The following is a 19,833-nucleotide window of genomic DNA, read 5'->3' as shown; positions in this document are numbered from 1 at the left end:
ATTCTATAACAAATCTGCTCAGTACCTGTTATATTAATTTAAGTTCAAGAGTCAATGTTAGAAATTATCATAATCAGTGGAGAGCTGCTGAAGTGCAACGCAAATCTTGTGTGTGTGTGTGTTGTGTGTGTGTGTGTGTGTGTGTGTGGTGTGTGTGTGAGAGAGAGAGAGAGAGAGAGATGAGAGAGAGAGAGGCATGATTTATTTTATCACCATTTACATTTTAAATTAAAAAGCACCTGTGTATGGAGGCGGCAGATTTTGCCCACATGTGTTAATCTGAGAACAATAGCATGCAGACACCTGACGACAGAGCGGGGGGGGGGGGGGGGGGCAGGAGGATTACATTGCAGTGTTGTGAAAAGACTCATTGTCAGCCTCTTACCTGGTTTAGGTCAACAGTGTGCATGTGTGAGAGACTAAAATTATGTTTTCCAATATTGTGCTGTGTGTGTGTGTGTGTGTGTGTGTGTCTGTTGTGCATGTGAATAAGAGAACAGTAGGTTCTTGTGTATACACGTGTGTGTGTGTGTGTGTGTGTGTGTTTGCGGACATGTGAAATTTCGTTAATAAAACACCTGGATCAGTGGTGGTTGTACTGAAAGTTGTTTACTGTTTATTATCCTACCAGTAAGTGAATAACAAGGACATTCCTGCTGAATTTAGCAAATGTAATTTCATAATTAAATATTTTGTGTATCTAATAACACTGAAGATGGCTCCACTCTCCTGTGTGTGTGTGTGTGTGTGTGTGTGTGTGTGTGTGTGTGTGTGTGTGTGTGTGTGTGTGTGTGTGTCAACCTGTCAGGCTTGGGCCAATAATATTAAATATTTTCCACCATGTGGGATATTTTTCATATTGAAATGAATTATATGTTGTAAACAAAAAACACCAGAAACATTAAATGCAATAATATAATTATGTGTTATTAAAAAAAATTACTGAAACATAAAATACAACAATATAATTTCATTTTTTTCAAACCTTGCGATTATATAATACATCAGATATTTGGGCTGCAAAAGCCTACAACCATTATTATTATTTCAAATGGTGTGACTGACATGTTCAAAAAAATCCACTTTTTAGTGATTAATTATTAATTATTCACTTGTCTTGCTGCCACATACAGCAGCTTGTGACTGGTGAACAAACATTACACAGGTACAGCACTGAAAATTAGGTTTTGGATCAGGTGTGTAGTGGGATTTAAAATATTGTATACAATTGTGAATCTCCACAAGAGTTTTAGTGTACCAGTGAAAAGGACACTGGTGTCCAGACACTGCAATGCTAACTGTGTTGGTATCAGAAAATCATTGCTGTACACCACATGTTCTGTTGGCAAGAATGAAATCTCTTTGTCACAAGAAAACAGTTGTGTCACATTGCCATCAGAAGAGAGATGTGATTCACTGAGCCATGATTTCCTGGATATCAGCGCTGATCTTCTAATGTGATTTGATTTTGATTCAAAGTCCAGAATTGATTCATTTTGATACAGCTCAGTTGTTTGTGATTCAGTTACATCAGATAAATACTAATGTCGCATAGAGAGCTTCTCAGAATTTATCCTGGGAACTTCAATTTCTCCCACATTCAACAAGAGAGCAATACTGTTGTTTCCCTGAATATAAAATTGTGTCAAGTCGACATTACAGGCTGAACTGTAAACACACCGGTTATAAAACTGCAAATGCAGAATGACTCATTTTTTAGGCCTACATGTGCAAAACAGAATAAGAATAATAAAAACCTGCAAGGACATCATCAATATGCATATTTTAAAAAATAATGTTATCCCATCAAGCTGCATATGGACTGTCAGAAAACAGGCCTCCACTTTATTATCACTTTGAGCACAGACAGGTCAGAAACTGACCGTCTGCTGTTTGTTTGAGTTGACATTGGTGTGATATCTGCAGATGGCCGGCTAGTTAGCATTAGCTCCCCAGCAGAGCTGAAAATGAATTAAATTGAATCCACACTGTTCAGTCAATTTCCACGACTACACATCTTGTAGCCAGAGATAACGTCTCTTCAACAGACACAAACTGAGCTCGGATCAGTGTGTTGAGGCTTTTTTAGGTTGTCCCTATTGAAGATGTGAGCTCTAGATTGGCTACGTGATCTGAGCCAGAGTCAGCTGACTAACCTGACTCACAATTTAAAAGCACTGTCGTGACTCAGGGCAGCTCACATCTCAGCTATCATCTTTATCTCAAAATAACCTTTTTATGCTCATTGCAATAACTCGTTTCCACAAACTAGATATCGCAAAACACCCAATCATCTACTTTATTACAGCTGATATCAAGCCAGTTGTGTTGTTGTACTGACACATGTGCGCAGTTGAAGTTTATGACAACTGATGGTGGCAGAGAGTAGCAGACGGCATCATCAAAGTTGGCATCATGAAACTTTGGGTCTGCTTGTTAGCCTGGAATAACTGTCCGGGGACGTTGCCAAGATGGCTGCAGAGTGGCGAGACTTGCCATTCAGGACTTTGACTTCACGTAAATGGTTATGACATTTGAGAACTGGTTCAGAGTCTCAACCTCATACCACCCATGACCTCAAATAGTCCATTACTTCTTGTTCTGCCAACTAGCTGTCCTCCGGCTCTGTCTCAAATGCAAAAAAAGGTCCATTTCATCATGGCTGCCTGACGTCGAGGACACAGAGGTCCCTCCTCTGCAGGAGCACTCTGCTGTCTCCTACCTTCGTCTCTCAACCAAACTTCAGACAAGTGGCAGCTGCAACAAGTGCATCTTTGCTATCCAGTACACCAGCTATCTTTTTATTATAGTTGTATAATTATTACTATTTAATTTGGCGTTTGAACCATTTTTTATGTGCAATATTCACTGTAGATCTAAACCATGTGGCATCAATATCATACATTTTTGCTTTAGGCTATTTATTGACCTCTTTACTTTATCAGCTGTGATGAATATTGTTATTTGGACTAATGGTGCAACGCAACAAATCTGCCCAAATAAATGTACAAAAAGATAAGTGATTTAGAAATGTAGGTAAACCTTCACAATGACATCTGGTAAGCCAGGTGTCATTCTTGAAGCGGGAGTAACATCCCATAATAATAGTTTTTCCCTCATTAGACGTCCAATGCTGCCATTAGCGGATTCACGACGGCACTCAATGTTCTGATGTAACTGTAGATCGACTTGTCTTGGTCCAAAGAGCTGTGCATTTCACGATACTCCTCCCATAAACAGCAGTGGTCTCTGCACTGGAAGTCAAGTATTTCTCAACATTAGGAATGAGGTTAATTGTATGCGATACACACCTGTACTGTGGAGGAAGAGTAACTGACTTCTGTGAGATCTGTCACGGTGACATCCTTGTTACTGTCCTGTTCAGAATCAGACTCAGAATGAACAAGCTGATATATTTAAAACACCTTGGATAAATGTGATGCATTGTCTGTGACAGTGGCTACAGCTTTGCCAAGCAGTCCATATGATGAATGAATTTGTTATATCTCTGCAACAATAACATCAAACGTGTCTGTGTTTTTTTAATCTGCTATAGCGGGCGTGTGGAGCTGCTGGTCCAGTGAACAGTTACGCCCTGAAAGCTTTAGTTGATCGCTGTCCAAATGTCGGCTGTGGTGTAAACACCTCTCCAGGTGTGGGCTTCACATTAGATTCCATCACCCCTTATCCTTCAACAAGGTACCCAGCAAACGTCTTTCTCTGCGGCAGCTTGACATTGCTCTTCACGGGTATTTCCTCTATAATGCGTCGAAATGAGAGTCAGTCAGCTGTGGAAAGAGGTAAAATCTCCTCTGTGATAAACCCAGCGACGAGCTCCTTCAGATCTTGTCCACTTAACGTCTCTCTACCACCATGTCCTGGTCTGAAATCCACTTTCTGTTGTTTAGTCAGAGCGCCTGTATCGCTGGAAGTCGAGGCCTCCCTGTCAGTGCTGCTGTTGTTGCACATCGCTGCTGTAGCAGATGTTTCGATAAATTAAATGTTGTATTTCTCGCAGTAGGCAGGATTTTGCTGCTGGCACAACAGACGACAATGTTCTTTACGTCTTTGACTGAGACAAACTGAAAATAATGACAATACATCCTGCTGTTAAAAGTAAACCTGTCTCCTTCTCCCTCATCCTCTTCTTCTTCTTCTTCTTTGAAGTTTTGAATCAGATGCAGTCTTTCTACCTCATATTATAACATGCTCTACTGTTTCTTCCTGCCCACAGTAGTCACATCTGCCTGCATTATATTTACCTATTCAATGTGTCCAAATCAAGCAGCATCCTCCGAGGCTGAAAAATGAAGCTAACAGTGAAGTGCCAAAACCCCCAATGACCACTATAGTTAGGCTTCAACAGTGAGTCAGTCCCCATAGACTCCCATGTTAAAATTCCAGCTTTACAGCAGAAATAAACATGTTTACAGCCCGGTACAAAAAACTGTTTTGGTCTCTAAAGCTAATTTCCTCCTTCATGACACCTGTTTATATAACTCACCTGTTTACATTTTATTAGTACATAATTCTGCATAATTGGTGACGTATTCGGGTTGAGTGAAAGGCGGCTGAGCGTATGCTTGCGACAAATTGGTTTGCACCAAAGTCTCGCCTCCTCTTTGTCCATTTTTGGATCAGCTGGGAGTTAGGGGCGGAGTCAGGCACTGCCAAGATGGCGACGGTGGAGCAGCTCATTCTGAGCTTGAGAACAACAGGAACCTGTGGGTAATGTCACGGAGGCTATGTCCATCTTTATTTACAATTTATGGTCCAAATCTAAGTCTTGATATTATGGTCTCATCTCTACTGATCCTTCCTGCACATGTCATTGATCCCACTCAAACTCACATCCACAACCGTGGGCAAATCACAGTGGCAAGGAGGAGAACATGGAAACTCCACACGTCATCATAAAATAGCTTATTCATGTTACTTGGACTAATAACTGTGATGTAATCACTGTTTTAGAAATTGTTTACAGGATATGACATACAGTCCTGGTCCACGCAGAGGTTCCCCTGTAGTACATGTACACCTGGCTGAGAATCACTGATCTATACTGTCTGTAGGTTAGAAATCTGTGCATCAGTGTAAAAAGGTGACTGAAGGGAGTTCAGTTGGTTTAGTTATTCTTCACTGCGACCCTGCTCTGTCTGTCTCCGCCTCGTCCTTCAGTCATAGTGATGCGCTGCCACAATGAGTAGATTTATTCTGTTCTGTTTCCTTTAATGAGTCATTCATCCCGTCCATCTTTCTCTCTCTCTCCCTTTCTTCCAGCCTGTTCAGTCTGTCACGTCTGTCTGTTTTTTTGAAATAATAATTACAGGGTCTCCAGCCTATAGTGGCAGGTCTCCAGGTTCAGATTCTTTTCAGACTGTCCAGCCATTCGTACTCCTCACTGATGGCAGATGTGTAACATGAGACTACTCAAAGCAAAAGCTCATGGTGAGAAACAAGGCTTAGTGTTTATATAACTTACCTTCTGTATAACTGTATGATTCATATGCACAGTTATAATATTTTCAACCAACCATTGATTTGTCAAAGGTATAATTCAACCACGCTGCTAATTCCTAAAGGCAACACACACATGTTGCTTTGCTCATCCTGGCAGGGTTCAATACAAACGTCTTTTCAGGTAAGATGTAAGACTGATGATTGACAGGTGCTCTTTATCAACCCGACATTAACATCAGCATGAAAACTTTATACGCCTGGTCACAAACACCCATCCCTGTTCTCTCTCTTCTGGAAACATCAATCAAACAATTTCATCCATCAGATGGACAGAAACCCAACAACAGATAAATGTTAATGTTGCTAAGTGTCTGCTGGATGGGAGACCTAGCAGATGTTTGCTAACAAGTATGCCCTAACAGCTGAATATGAGATCATGTCAGTGTTGGGTTTTCAGCTTGTTCTGCTGCTCAAAAGTGACTAAATAAAATCAAATTAATGAAAGGAACTTGAAAAATGTAGGCAACCTCTCTGGGAATTATTTTTCACATCATACACATTTTTCTTGACTAGGATCATTACAGAATTAAATTACCATAAATTGCAGCTTTCCCACAGTGCCAGTGACCCACGGCAACGATCTTCAAGTAGCCTTGGAAATCCCCACAACACACTTAGCACAACATGTGCTGTTAAATATTAAAGTGGCTGCCATGTTGATCGCTGAGCTAATGAGGAATCTGTTCAGAAACCTTTCTCACATTTTCACATTGTTGTTTTATCTGACGACAGCTGAACAGACAACGTTCAGACAGCAAGCTAAACAAAGCTACAGCTGTTTGTGTCAAACGGATTCACTATGCACATCATGGTTATATATTACAGAATTATTTTCATAATAACGTTGCTGACAAACATCATCGCTGGCTGGATTATGTTCAGAGGTTTTTATGAATGAAGCGCTGCATTTATGAACAGCACCCTAGACTAGGGTTCACATCCAGACTCCAGCTGTGGTTGGAGTTAGGTGACAGAAGCACTTTGGTTAATGTTAGTGAAAGATCATGGTTATGGTTGAATCAGGTCAACTCAAGTCACTGTGACTGTTTCTGTATTGAACCAGACAATAATCTTTTGACAGTGTTCAAACACCAGTGCAAAAGTTTTAAGATGTTGTCATCACTATAAGTGGATATTGTCCTGCAAGACTGGAACACAAATACATGGTTGATGAACGTTATACTGATACATTTAGTATCAACAGATTAATAATTAATAAATACATAATCCAGTCAGCATTATGTGTCCTGATGTAAATCTTTAATATCTATGTATGCAAAATATAATGTCATTTTATGTAGAAGCATTATGAGCAAAAATCCAATATTACATATGTCCTGTCAATACACATTTTGTGGTAAAAGGTGTGAAAACTGTTAAAAAACATTATCTGTAGTGAAGAGCAACAAGTGTCTATGGTATACTGCTCCTGTGGCTTAATGTATGTCAGTGTTGTTCTACTAATACAGGCACTAAAAACAAATAAAATGACATTTTAAATTGACTTGGAAACATAATGATCACTGACATCAAGCTAACAGTGTGTGTGGCATGTTGGGACATTTAACACTGGAGCTAATACAACATGTGCAACTCCCAACTCATTAAAAATAATTAATATAAAATAAATTTTAACAATTTTCTGATACTAGCTAACTGAACAGGGATAATATGTAGCTGCTAGCTGGCTGCTATAGCTTTACAAAAATAAAGTGTTCTTTAGTGACAACTGTGTGCAAGGAGGGATCATCTATGGTGGCCCAGAGGGCTCAACACAATGCAAAAGCCACAACACGAATGCATATGATACCTGTTTTATATAGGGTGCATGCACTGAAGTACAACATCGCCTTCCCGATGGTAAACATCAGCATATGGCACTAATAACCTCCACGTGACACTAAAGGAAGAGGGGATACCATTAACTCCTCTTCAGTCTAAGTATCAGTCTTTGTTTACATCACAGCTACATCCAATCATCTTCTCATCCACCTTTTTCAACTGTTTAAATGTTGCCAAGGAAATAAACTACCAAACCAATTAAGATCTAAATTGTGTCAGTGTTGCCGGGTAACACCAATAACAAAAAAGATATTGGTTCAGTTCATCAGTACCAACACTGGTGCTTATGACTGAATAGTGAATATAAACTTCAGACACAACACTGAACTACAGTTACTCCCTATAACGTCTGGTTCACATGGATGCAGACGACCATATGTTCTGTCAGCAGAGGCAGAGTGAAGGGAGACGGGATCAAAATAAAGCTGTTGTGCAAACATGAATGAATGCCAAGTCCTCAAACTCATCCATGTTCCAGACTTGCTTGACCTCGGACCTCTTGGATGGGAGGAAGAAGCTGTGTGTGTGTGTGTGTGTGTGTGTGTGTGTGTGTGTGTGTGTGTGTGTGTGTGTGTGTCTGGACAGTGCACAAGAGAGGATGCAATCTCAAGGCGAGACCACATGAGGCTTATTTACAAATGCTAATGTAAGGCTCTTACTGGTCCCTGTTATGACTAACATTAGCCTAAATGTATCCCTTAAAGTCTGAATGGATGCTCATTAATACACACATAGACACACAAATGCACACACACACACACACACACACACACACACACACACACACACACAAAATCCTGTATCACCACTGGCCTTTGTCTTGAATTTCAAAGAGACAATCTCTTCTCCCTTATGACAATGATTTTGAGTCTTTTTTTGGCCCCCCACCCTCCCTCTTTGTCTTTCGTTCACAAACACACACACACACACACACACACACACACACACACACACACACACACACACACACACACACCTCCCAAGGGCAAACAGGAGGAGAGGCACTTGGAGCCTGCCTGATTAACATCCATTTTACAGAGGAAGAGAGTCTGAAGTGTTTCAGTACAGGAATGATGAGTGTCTTCTGAGAATCCACCTAAGAATAAAACCTGTGCGTGCGTGCGTGCGTGATGGTGGGTAACTATGTCAACATCAGACCCTCCTTATATCAATAACCACTTTGTGAATATGGGAATATAAAGGTCAAGGACTGTGTGTGTCTCTTTTCTCTTTGTCTCGCACAGATTCCATACGAGGAAACCCAACATCCAAACAGCAAAGTCTGAGCCATTACTTAGAAGATAATGATCCCTTATGATTGTGCATTAATGCATAAGGAACAACCAACAACATGCAGTGTGAAGTTTTTCTTCAAGACTTCTACCTGAGTGATTCATTTGCAGCACACACACATATAACTGAAATAATGAAGGTCTTAAGACTAGAGGAGCCCTCTTAATGACAGGGGCCTCAAGGTGATGTTACAGAGAAGGAACCACCTCAAGGCCCTTATCATGTCAGTTGAGCTCAGGGGCCTCAGGGCAGTCGCCCGCGTTGCCCAGTTGGTAACCCAGCCTTGGTCCTATGTGAGCTGACTTTATTAAATATGTCTCTCTAAGATAACGCATCACACCAGGTAACACCACACAGTCTCCCTGAATGCAGAAGTAATCTCACAACTACAATGACATATCCAGAATGTATTACTGTTTGTTTGTCCCATGACTCAGACACCCGACACCGAGCATGAGTGGCTTTATAACCGAATACACTTTCACTTTGACCTGCTCTTTTCACTCACTGGTTTTCACTAGTGTTTGCTGGCCTACTAGCTTGTTTGACTTAAAGAACCGTTTCAGGTGAAAAGCTTGGACTGATGCTTCCAAGAAGAAAGTAAAATAAAATTAAGATGTTTTGACATCAGGTAATACAACCCAGTAGCTCTCGGACTTACATCCATTATTGGACAATTCACGACTCAACATTTACATACAGACTTTCATGCAGAAGACTGAGATTTGAGTCCCAGTTGCAGACCCGCAACTGATGTTCACCTTTTTATTACTGACTGAATAGGCATGTTTGTTGCCTCAAGCTAATCATAACAAAACCTTGACCATGTGTTTTAGTTGCCCAAATCAAATTCTGCTTATCAATCGTCCAAAGAATGACAGCAATATAATACATATGATGTATGGTATGATGGGCTGAGCAATATGCAAAAAAAAAAAATCATATTGCAATTAATTTGATTTTATTTCATTTATAATTTCTTGATTTTCACAGAAATATAAAAGTGATGATGATGTGGTTTTTGATGGGGTCTGGATCAAATAAGCATGTTCCTTTACATCTGGAGAATATGATTGGTAGGCCAGGGCGTCTCTGTAGCACCACAGAATTGCAGTGATTTGGATATTGCACTTGGCCATAATTGTGATTTTGATATTTTGATTCATTGCTCAGCCCTAGTATGATTCGTAGAGTAATTTAAGTAAATCAAGGAACTTTCAAATCTGCGCATATAGCCTACATGGCATTCACACACAGGTTCTCACTAATGTTATTTCTATTTATCATGACAAAACAAGACCATACAGATAGCTGGTATATTTCTTCCAGTATCAGATAAGACCTCAGCTGTGGAGACAATACATCTGACATTATAAACCTGACAGAGCCACAGACAGCTTCAGGAGGTGGAGACACTTCATGAATCTATTGCTTAATACCAAATATGACAAGGAAAAAAAAAACATCTCACTACACTTCGTAACAAATTTAGGCCTGTTTCTAGTTTCATAACTAATCTGTTGATCATTTGTCATTTCATGGGATAATATAAAGGAGGGTGTTGATGAGATGAGAGAGGCTGAACTGAACTGTGTTGGCAGGAGAAGCGCTCCAGTAGCCAGTCATTGAGAGTTTGCTATCTGACACCAAATCCACGCACAGTAATTATGCACAGGTGAACAAAACAATACATGGGCGCAGCCCATGAGCTGTGATAAAAAAAAAAACAAAAAAACACCTGCACATGTCCCGATTGATCGTGTTGCAGCTGATAAAGTCAGGCGCACTGACTCGGGCACAGCTGCACACATACATTTCAAATTACCAATGACATTAGACATAACAAGACATTAGATTTTAATTAGACTTTATCTATTTTGTCATTCATTGTAGCATTAGAAATGCTTATGGTTATTTATCAATTTTTCGAGACCCCCTCCCAAATTTGAAATGCTATTGGACCTGCTTCTGGGGGAGCTCAGGTCTGGCTCTGACTGGACACAAACTGAAATGCTCCAGGGTTTGACAGAACCGCTCTAACTAGGTGTGATCACGCCCGAGGAATAGATCAAACCAGGCTGGAGAGAGCAGCCCATGACCTACAGGAACCACCTTGGATGTGGGTCTTCTACTTTAACCCTATAACACTAACCCCCCTCAATACACCACATTTCCTCTGCTCTCTATTGTATCTGAATCACAGCTCACACAGATTGTTGCAGTTGAAACAGTTTGTCTAGTGCTGCTGCAACTCATCGGTAAAGCGAAAGCTCCAGAAGGATACAGTATATCTAAATAACAGCTGCAGTTACTCATTTCCGTTAGCCGTAGCAACAGCGGCTACATAAGCTATATGTGCGGGGGCTAACGTGACTAGCATTGTTCAGCTAACAGACAACCACTGTCCCAGTACCAAAGCTTTGTGGATGGAAACACATGCTGAGACATAAACCATAATTTGAGTGTTTTCAGCTAATTCAACAGCAACTTCGTTCCTAGGGAGAACGAGCCCCTAGCCCCACATGTGATCTTAACACTGTACACTCAATGACTCAGTCACACGGGTTTCACAACGCTAACCTCATGGGGGAAATCCAAATAATATTTTTTATCTGTTAACTGGCAGCAGGTATTTTAATGATGCATGGATGTTTATTGTCATCAGAACATCTGCGCCCAGAACATAACCAATGTTTAAATCCAGTGTTTACACAAACTGAACCCAGATTTTCGGAAGCAGAACTACAAACATGGCTCCACTGTTATCTTCTTTGCTGCACAGGCTGTACGCTAGTTCACAAGATGTATCGAGGATCTCGTCAATACACCGTTAAAAGGAACAACTTCTAACAAACGTAAAAAAAAGTTTTTTTTATTTATTATTATTTATTTGTATAAGCATTTAGATATCAGTGAAGGAGAGCGTAATGTATCCTCCAACCAAAGATGGCGCTGCTGTTTCTGAACAGAAAATACTGCGCTGTCATCCTGGGCACACAGCTAACATCTGTGCAATCACGAAAACACCTTGGAAGAGGTACAGGTAAAACATTACAACATACACTGTATTGTATTTCTCACTGGACTGGCAAACACACTGCATTCCCAGATGACACTGCTCTGTGCTGCAGCTAAAGTTAAAGCAGGGTGAACTTTTTTTTGACAGACTACTATGCGTTTTCTTGCCGTAGCCCCTCGTGGCGGCAGCAGCAGCAGCAGCAGCATCCCACTGAGCTAAAGCAGCGCTCTCCCAGAAATAAACGAGGATCCTGGATTTTTTGACACGGCGCTATTGTCGCTGTGAACACAGCCTGAGGCAGCAAAGTCTCCGGAAAAATCTCATTCAGCAGCAGAAAAGCCATGAGGAGCATTTCTGCTGCAGGTACAAGTTAAATGAAAGGTCCTGCTAAGCAGCCGGAGCAGAGGTCTAGGTGGATGGAAAGGGGGAAAAACTCCTCACCATTACCACCAATCTTTTATTACAGCATCAAAGAGCAGACATGTTGGTGAGAGCGACCTTCACCGGACACTTGAGGCCGTATCTCGTAAGGTTATCTGCCTCCACCCTTGTCTGCACAGGGAGAAAAGGAAGAGCAGTTTGAAGCTGTAGCTCCTCTCACACAGGCAGGAGTATTGTCAGTCCTGACCCCCCCCACCCCTCCTCAGACGGTCCAGATCTCACCCCAGCTCTTGCCAGTCATCTTGATGGGCTGTCAGTCTCTTTAATGTGATCCTGCCTGAGGCTGAGGTGTGCAGCATCAATCACCGGCACCCCTAAAGCATTGTATTCCCCGTGTTTCTCAACATTCAAGTGATTTTGTTTGGGGTTTTTTTTTTTCTTTCTTCTGAATCGCTTCTGCAAGTAGCCGCTACTATAGCCTCACCTATTTAACCACAAAAAACAAGCTAGCTGCTGACCACGCCCATATGATAATCACACAGTGGTGGAGCATCTGAAAAATGTCCTGAACTACACCACGATGGTGCTTTGAGCCAAACAAGGGTGTTTCTAGACGTGAACATTACTGGTGTTTCCTGTGATTTGATTAAAAGATCTTCAGCCTTCTATTCCTGACATGTGCACCTTCCCCCCTCCCCCTCCCCCTCCAACCCTGTTATCTCCTCCCACTGATATAAAACACATCGGAGTCATGGCAATGTAGGCAAGGAAGAACAGCTGAGATGCTGATGTCCATCCTGCTATTCTCCTGCTGTGAGCCGGTCAGGGCTTTGGTAATGGAGAGCCTGGGACCTGGCTGAGCCTGCTGTGCGTGTGCATGTGCTGAGTGTTGTGTGTGTGTGTGTGTGTGTGTGTGAGGAGTGTGTCTAATCTTCCTCTAGGACTTTGTTGCTGAGTGTTTGTGTCTTTGTGTATGTGCAGTTGGAAGGGAATCAGCTGTTGCCATGTGGTTACAGATTTGTTTATGTGTTTGTCTACATATGTGTGTGTGCAGATGTAGGTGTATGCACGTACATGGTGGTGTGACAGGTCCACAATTTCCCTCTGGGGACTATAAAGTATATCTTATCTTATCGGTCACCCACATAATCATCATCATCGCCCCACAGACAACCCGCTTAACCCTTCTTTCCATCCAGTCCATGCCTTCCTCTCATGTTCTCTCCCTCACCTTCTTCTCCCTCCCCCTCCTCTCCTCTCCTCTCTAATCGCAGGGCTAATTGACTCAGCCAGATTTGGCAACAGGCTTATTACTGTCATGTCACACAAGGAATGACCTATGCAGACGGGTGCAGCGGTGACAGTCGAGACGAAGCACACCCTGCAACGTTGTGTTCACCAAATGCAATTTCCCACACACACACACACACACACACACACACACACTCTCATGGAGCAAAAATACTTCTCTCAATTCATAAAATGAGCTATTAACAGCAATTTCATGTGAGTGTTTGATGAAATGGATGTTTGAAAGTACTTAGATTTTATTTAACTGAAGCTGCAGAAATCAATATTTTCAATTCCAGACATTTTCCTGCAGAAAAATGTAGTATTAAGTGTGGAGAAGCTGACATCTGCCCAAGGCCCCACTGTTTTCTGCTGTTACTGTGCATTTTACCCACCTCAGCCAACACAGGGTCAGAACCTGAGGGAAACATATTGTTTTACGCACAGGTCTGCTTATTTTTTTGAAGCCCAAAGCTGCCTTCTTCTGTTTCCTGTCTTTCTTTCTTAGTGCATCCTCAGGCTAAGCTCAACGTCCCTTCTCAGCAGTGAAATTTAATGGCACCGCATTGGTGTCATTCCTACCTGCAGGTAAACAAGGTGAGCGTGATTGGAGGTGTCTAGGTGGGAGCTGATGTCCGTGGGAATGAGTTTATATGTGGTTTTCTCTGATGATTAATCCTTCAGCGTCACCCAAATTTCTGCCTGAAGAGAGTGTGTGTGTGTGTGTGTGTGTGTGTGTGTGTGTGTGTGTGTGTGTGTGTGTGTGTGTGTGTGTGTGTGTGTGTGTATAGAGTAGACCGCCCTTACCGCTGTGCGCGCTGAACCAGCGGGGTGCGATGTGCAGGGGTAAGGTGTCAGCCAGCGACCCCCGGGACCCCAGATACAGCACCCCGTCCGTGTGGTGCCCTCCGCCCCCAGTGTCCTGGTAACCGGTACCGTGGGGGGCGGCTGTAGTGCCCCCTGACCCCCCTCCAGCTCGATCCGGGTCCGTCCCTCTGGGGGTGTAGAAGCCGAAGGGCACGGCGGGACTGTGATCGATGCCCATCCCGGCTACGGAGCTCACTGAGCGGCTCCGCAGGCCCATGGTGCCGCTCGGCCGGTAGTGGCCGAAGTGGGCCGAGGGTGGCACCGCGCTGTCATCCGTAGAGACACCGGGAAAAGCACCCCGGGGCCGCCCCGCCGTGCTCTGCTTTCCCCCCATCCAAAGCGGGAGACAAATGGGTGGGGGTTCTGGGTGGAATCAGGAGGGGGCTCGGCTCGATCCGCAAAGGGTCGAGAGAGCCGAAACAGGCTGTCGCCCCCTCCCCTCGCTCCTGTCTGTCTCTCGGCCTTCCTGCCTGCCTGTCAGTCCGTGTGTCTCAGCTGGCTCGTCAGCTCTGACTCTCTGCAGACGCAACAGCCCGTTTCCCTGCTGAGCGGAACATGAGCCACCCCTGACGTCTGGATTCACCTCACCCGCAGACAAAACCTCGAAACAACCGGGGGATGGTTGACGAGCAGGACGACGGCGAAAGCCCAGACTGACAAACAGATGTACGCCACACTCCCTTCGCCGTCCCAGGTGATTAAGACGGTTGGATCATTGCAGGCGGGACGCGGCAGCAACACGTTTAACCCACCCGGACCGGTTCACAACAGCGCCGCAATGTTCACTCCGCTGCTCTGGCCTCATCTGATCTCAGACATCGTGACAACTGTTGCTGTCTGTCTGACCGCCAAAAACGACGGTCTGTCTTTGACACACACACACACAAAATAAAAATGACGTCGCCCTCCGCACTGTATGTCTGCTCCGACGGTGTCCAACCAGCGGTTCTCCCCGGAGATTGGGGTCACAGTGATGCCGCTCGCCTGCGCTCACATCGGCGCTCCAATCCTCTCCGCTTCGCCGCCGCCGCCGCCGCTGGTGCTGCTGCTGCTGCTGCTACGGCCCAGACAATGGAGACGCTCAGTGCGCAAGCTCGGATCATAAACACAGACAGGACGGGGAACAGTGCTGGGAGGAGACACCTACAGTACACAACAACACTGAGTGAACCCCTGAGCAACATCACTGAAACGTTATCTCCCTTACAATAATAAAGTGTTGTGGAGTGTTTGATCTTATGTAGCCTTTAATTACAACAGGTCAGATAGACTGCATTGAAAATAAGCTGAGACCTCGGTGCAACAGAAATGAGCACACCTGTGATTTCCAATTAAGGGTGATTACATGAACAAGGTGATAAAAGAACCCGTGAACACCACAGCTTCTTGGCCCGGGTAGTGTCTAATGCAACGTGGCTCCACATGGTAAACTGACCTGAACAAGTTAGAAAACCAGGGTGAGAAACTTTATAAAGATGGAGAGGATAGTTTCAGTGGGCTGAACCTAACAGTGGTCAGGTGGTACAGGAAGATCCATACTACCAATAACAGGTGCAGTGGTTGTCCTCAACACAGTTCACTAGTTACACAACATTTCATTGAAAAACATGGGTAAGTTCTTCTGACTTGGCACAAGGATTATCTGTGGAAACGGGTGTTTCAGTGACTGATCAGACAGTGAGAAGGCTATCACATGAAGTCAATCAATCAATCAATCAACCACCCAATCAATCAATCTCAACAGATGGGCCCCAAGAGGAAAACCATTGCTCACAAAGCTGCACAAAACTTTGCCACAGAACATGAACAGTAGCCGGGTGAATACTGGCAGCACATTCTTCACTATTATATTAAATAGACAGGATTTGCAATTACTGAACATGTCAGTGATATTGACCAGGGGTGTGCTCAGATTAGTAACAGTGCACAAGTAATGTCTGTAGTCAGAGGTGCAGCTTGTGAACAGGCAAGTCAGGCCCCTGCTTGGGGGTCCCATCCTGTTGGGGGGGCCCCAAAGGCTGACAAACTTAACTCCACAGCAATGTCTCAAAATGCATTTGAGGACATGAGGAGGTGCAGCCTGTGTTCGGAGCCCAAACTGACTTTAATTTGTGATTAAGAGCAAAGACTACAAAGCAAAAACCTCAGGAATTCATTCAGAAGACTAAATAAATGAGCAGCATATCTTACACAGAAATTCAGTTTATTCGCATAAGAAAATGTGGGAAATTGACATATGTGAATGTACAGGGGATCCCAACTCAAGGTCATTCCTTAACTAATCTTTTAAAACACACAGCGCAGGCTTTGTCCTCTGTAGCTCTACTTTTAGTGTGTTTTAGTCTGTACTGGACTCTATGTTCACACAACCTTGGCAAATTATTCATTGTTTGAAAGCTCCGAGTCTCCTGAAAAGTATTTTCGGATGCACATATCACTGCAACAGCTGTTGACACAGGATTGGTTCAGACTTGTGGTCACGGCTTCAAAGTGTTTTCCCACACAAAAGATCCTTACATTCCCCTTTTTATTCAAAAATGAATAAATAAATAAATAAGAGTGAGGCAACGAAAACATACATTTCTACCATGTTTGTTACTCTGTAACGTTGGTACAGTATCTTTTATACTTTGTTCTGACTTTTCCACTATAAAATTTAAAGTTACCTCTCAGAGGATTTTGATTTGGGTTTCAGGCCTTCAACCGCGACGCCATGTTGTTGCCATTCCCAAGTTATGCACAGATTTTTCTGCCATATGCTAAATTATTGGGATTACTGGCTGTCACATATTTTCTTTAGGATTACTCGGTCTAATCCTGTGAGTGCATGTGTGTGTAATCAGGCTGGTTTTATTCTCTTTGGCTCTTTGTTTCTTCGCAATAACACACAGTCAGTCTCGTATCCGTCTCCTTGGCCTCACTGCCCAATAAGGTAAACTCTCTCTTCAATATGTATTCATCTCTCCTGCTTTAATGACAGCAGGTCTATAAATGGTCCCCTCTCTGCTCCTCGGGCTCGCACACACAAATAAACTGGTTCTAAAATACAATGGTAAATGGTTCTAATACAGTCAGTGTATAAATATAAGACCACAGGGGGGAAACACATAAGCCTGCAGGGCTTTGGGGAAACTTTGTTGTCTGGTTGTTTAATCTGTGTGCCTTCTGTTATGATCTGAAAATGTACAGTGACTCTCATGGTTTACCACACATTGAATTTAGGGGGAATATTACTATATACCAGTCCAGACTATAGGCATTTGGACAGTTATAGATTTTTTTTTTCTTCAGGCTCTGAGCTTCAGCACATTCAATCTAAAATAAAAGAATGGACACTGCATTTAAAATGCCAAACTTCAGCTTTGGTTTGAGCAGGTTCACATCCATATAGAAAGAACAGGGTGGGAGATGAAGCCATTTTAACATACAGGGCCTGAAGGTTTGGGGTTCAAAAGTAATTGGTCACTTTGGTTGTGTCATTTCAATGTTAGTTCATGCACAGAACAGCTCACAACAAAACTAGAGCAGCAGACAGGGCCACACAGTGTTATAGTAACAATCAGGCTCCAAATTCAGCCTGAAGAACCCAACTAGTAAGTCTGATAAGGCAGACTTTATTCAGGGTTTGTAAGATGTGTAATGGATTTATTAATGTGTAAATAAATCATTAATAACTTTTAGGTTGAGAAAAATTCCACTGGCAGTTCATCCTCCACCAGAACACCTTTCAGACGTCTCTCTAGCTGCTCAGTTCATCTTATGGAGCATTTATGAAACAAAAAAGTGGATATTTATTTATTAATATCTTCTTAACACGTGTAAATGCAAACTTGATGAATATTTATTGATGGATCGGCAACATTTCTAACTGGATTATTACAAAAAAGAAAAAAACAAACAGGAGGCAGAAGGATTTCTCACCCTGGAAACTATTAAACAGTTGTAATTATGGCTGATAAGTGTTAAGTGATCTACAATGTGATCTATAACGTATAATGTAGCATATATGTGCAATGATCTATAAGTGATATATAATGCATGACTTGTTTGCATATGATTCATTACCTTTAATAAAGACTTTAGGTAATTCATCTTTAAAGAGTAAGGTTTTGTTCAGTTATATTTTCTATGGTCTGAATTTGACCCCAAAGCCGTCTCTGGATTGACAAGTATGTAATAAAGGTAGACACTGCTCAATTTGAATTTTTCTTTTGTGTATATAATCAAGTCTTTAATCCTCTTAAATTCATTGAAACAGTGCAGATTGAGGACATGACCTTGGTGTCCTCAGTGGCAGCTACAGTTCTGATAAGTGGGTCAATGAAAGCACACTTGTTAATGACTGAAACCAATACATGGAAATTATTTTAAATCCTTTAATTACTTAACGTACAATCAACAAAACCTCTTTAAACTGATGAATAAAGGAGCAGGAAGATCGAACTGTGACTGAGAATTAAATAGACACTTTATTGTACCTCAGTGGCCGTGCATAGATTGTTTATTCATTCTTAATGTTCAGTTAAAGGCTGTGAGCTGTGACAATAATATTTATGGGCCTAGTGAGGCAGGAACAAATGAATAGCATTTTATTTTGTCTTCTAATGTGATTCACAAAAAAAGCCTCACAACCATCCAGCAGCATTCACTGCTAAAGAGCAGTAAAAAAATCCTCATCCTGTAGTGCTGCTGCCCTCTGATGCCAACATACACTTCTTCATATTAATCAAGTGTCACAATACACTGCTGTGTCACCTTCAGCTGCCTGAGCGCTGGTGCAGCCGATGCCAAGAACAAACACTCTTAGAGTTGTTGAGGATGCTGGGAGTTCGCTGAGAATATGAACTGTGAAAAAATAAAAAGATTGCTTCTTCTCTGGGTCAGAAGTCAGAATATATTATTGGCATTGTGTTTTAAACAGGATCACTGCCAGTGTAATGACTGCTTGCTTTACAGACTTCAATTCAATTCACTCATACTTTTTTAACTGACATTAAATTGTTTAAACGTGAATATTTAACCAAACTGCGCAAAGAAAAAGTTTATTATTCTGGAAAATAGACTTATTTGCTTTGTTGTCAAGAGGGGAAAATGCTAGCCTGGAAAACATTGTTTCCCCGTTTCAGGTCTTTACGCTGAGCTAAGCTAAGCTAACTGGCTGCTGGATCCAACTACATATTGGTATCAGTTCTCTTGTAACCCTCAGCATGAAGCAAATAAGCAAATTCCCCAAAATGTTGAACTATTCCCTTAGAGCAATGGTTTCCAACTCATGGCCCACTTAAAAAAATTTCAATAATATTGGAGGCCCACATCTGACTCTATAACTATACAGAGGCCAAATGACGCTCTCAGAGCACTTTTTATTTTGATGATAATGATCGAACATTGAGGACTGAACTGAAAACAGGGGAAACGTGTAGGAAGATTTCTACCTGTTGCTAACCACCTATCCTGTTTTTGCCATGGATGTGATCTTTCAGCGTGCAATCGTTCTGAAATAGCAAATAAGTATAAGATGTGGTCCGGTGGCAACAACATGACAGTTCCTATCATTGGCTTATCACAGTGATATGAGAAGAAGAAAACAACAATTTGTTTTTTAACATTTTTATTACATT

At 42.3% G+C, this 19,833-nt stretch overlaps 1 protein-coding gene across 1 annotated transcript in view; it reads right to left on the bottom strand.

The window, feature by feature from the left end:
- The window catches only part of znrf1 (zinc and ring finger 1), a 74,437-nt gene extending 59,774 nt beyond the window's left edge, over window positions 1-14,663 (bottom strand). The window contains exon 1 of the mRNA XM_022756276.1: window positions 14,153-14,663. Coding sequence (XP_022611997.1) covers window positions 14,153-14,546 — 394 coding nt within the window. The 5' untranslated portion in view covers window positions 14,547-14,663. The remainder of the gene's footprint in view (window positions 1-14,152) is intronic.
- Window positions 14,664-19,833: the final 5,170 nt, after the last annotated feature.

The sequence above is a fragment of the Seriola dumerili genome, unplaced genomic scaffold (genome assembly GCF_002260705.1).
Source record: "Seriola dumerili isolate Sdu_G_001 unplaced genomic scaffold, Sdu_1.0 BDQW01000242.1, whole genome shotgun sequence".
Taxonomy (NCBI): Eukaryota; Metazoa; Chordata; class Actinopteri; order Carangiformes; family Carangidae; genus Seriola; species Seriola dumerili.
The sequence above is the reverse complement of the archived record's forward strand: the minus strand, read 5'-3'. Positions and strand labels throughout refer to the sequence as shown.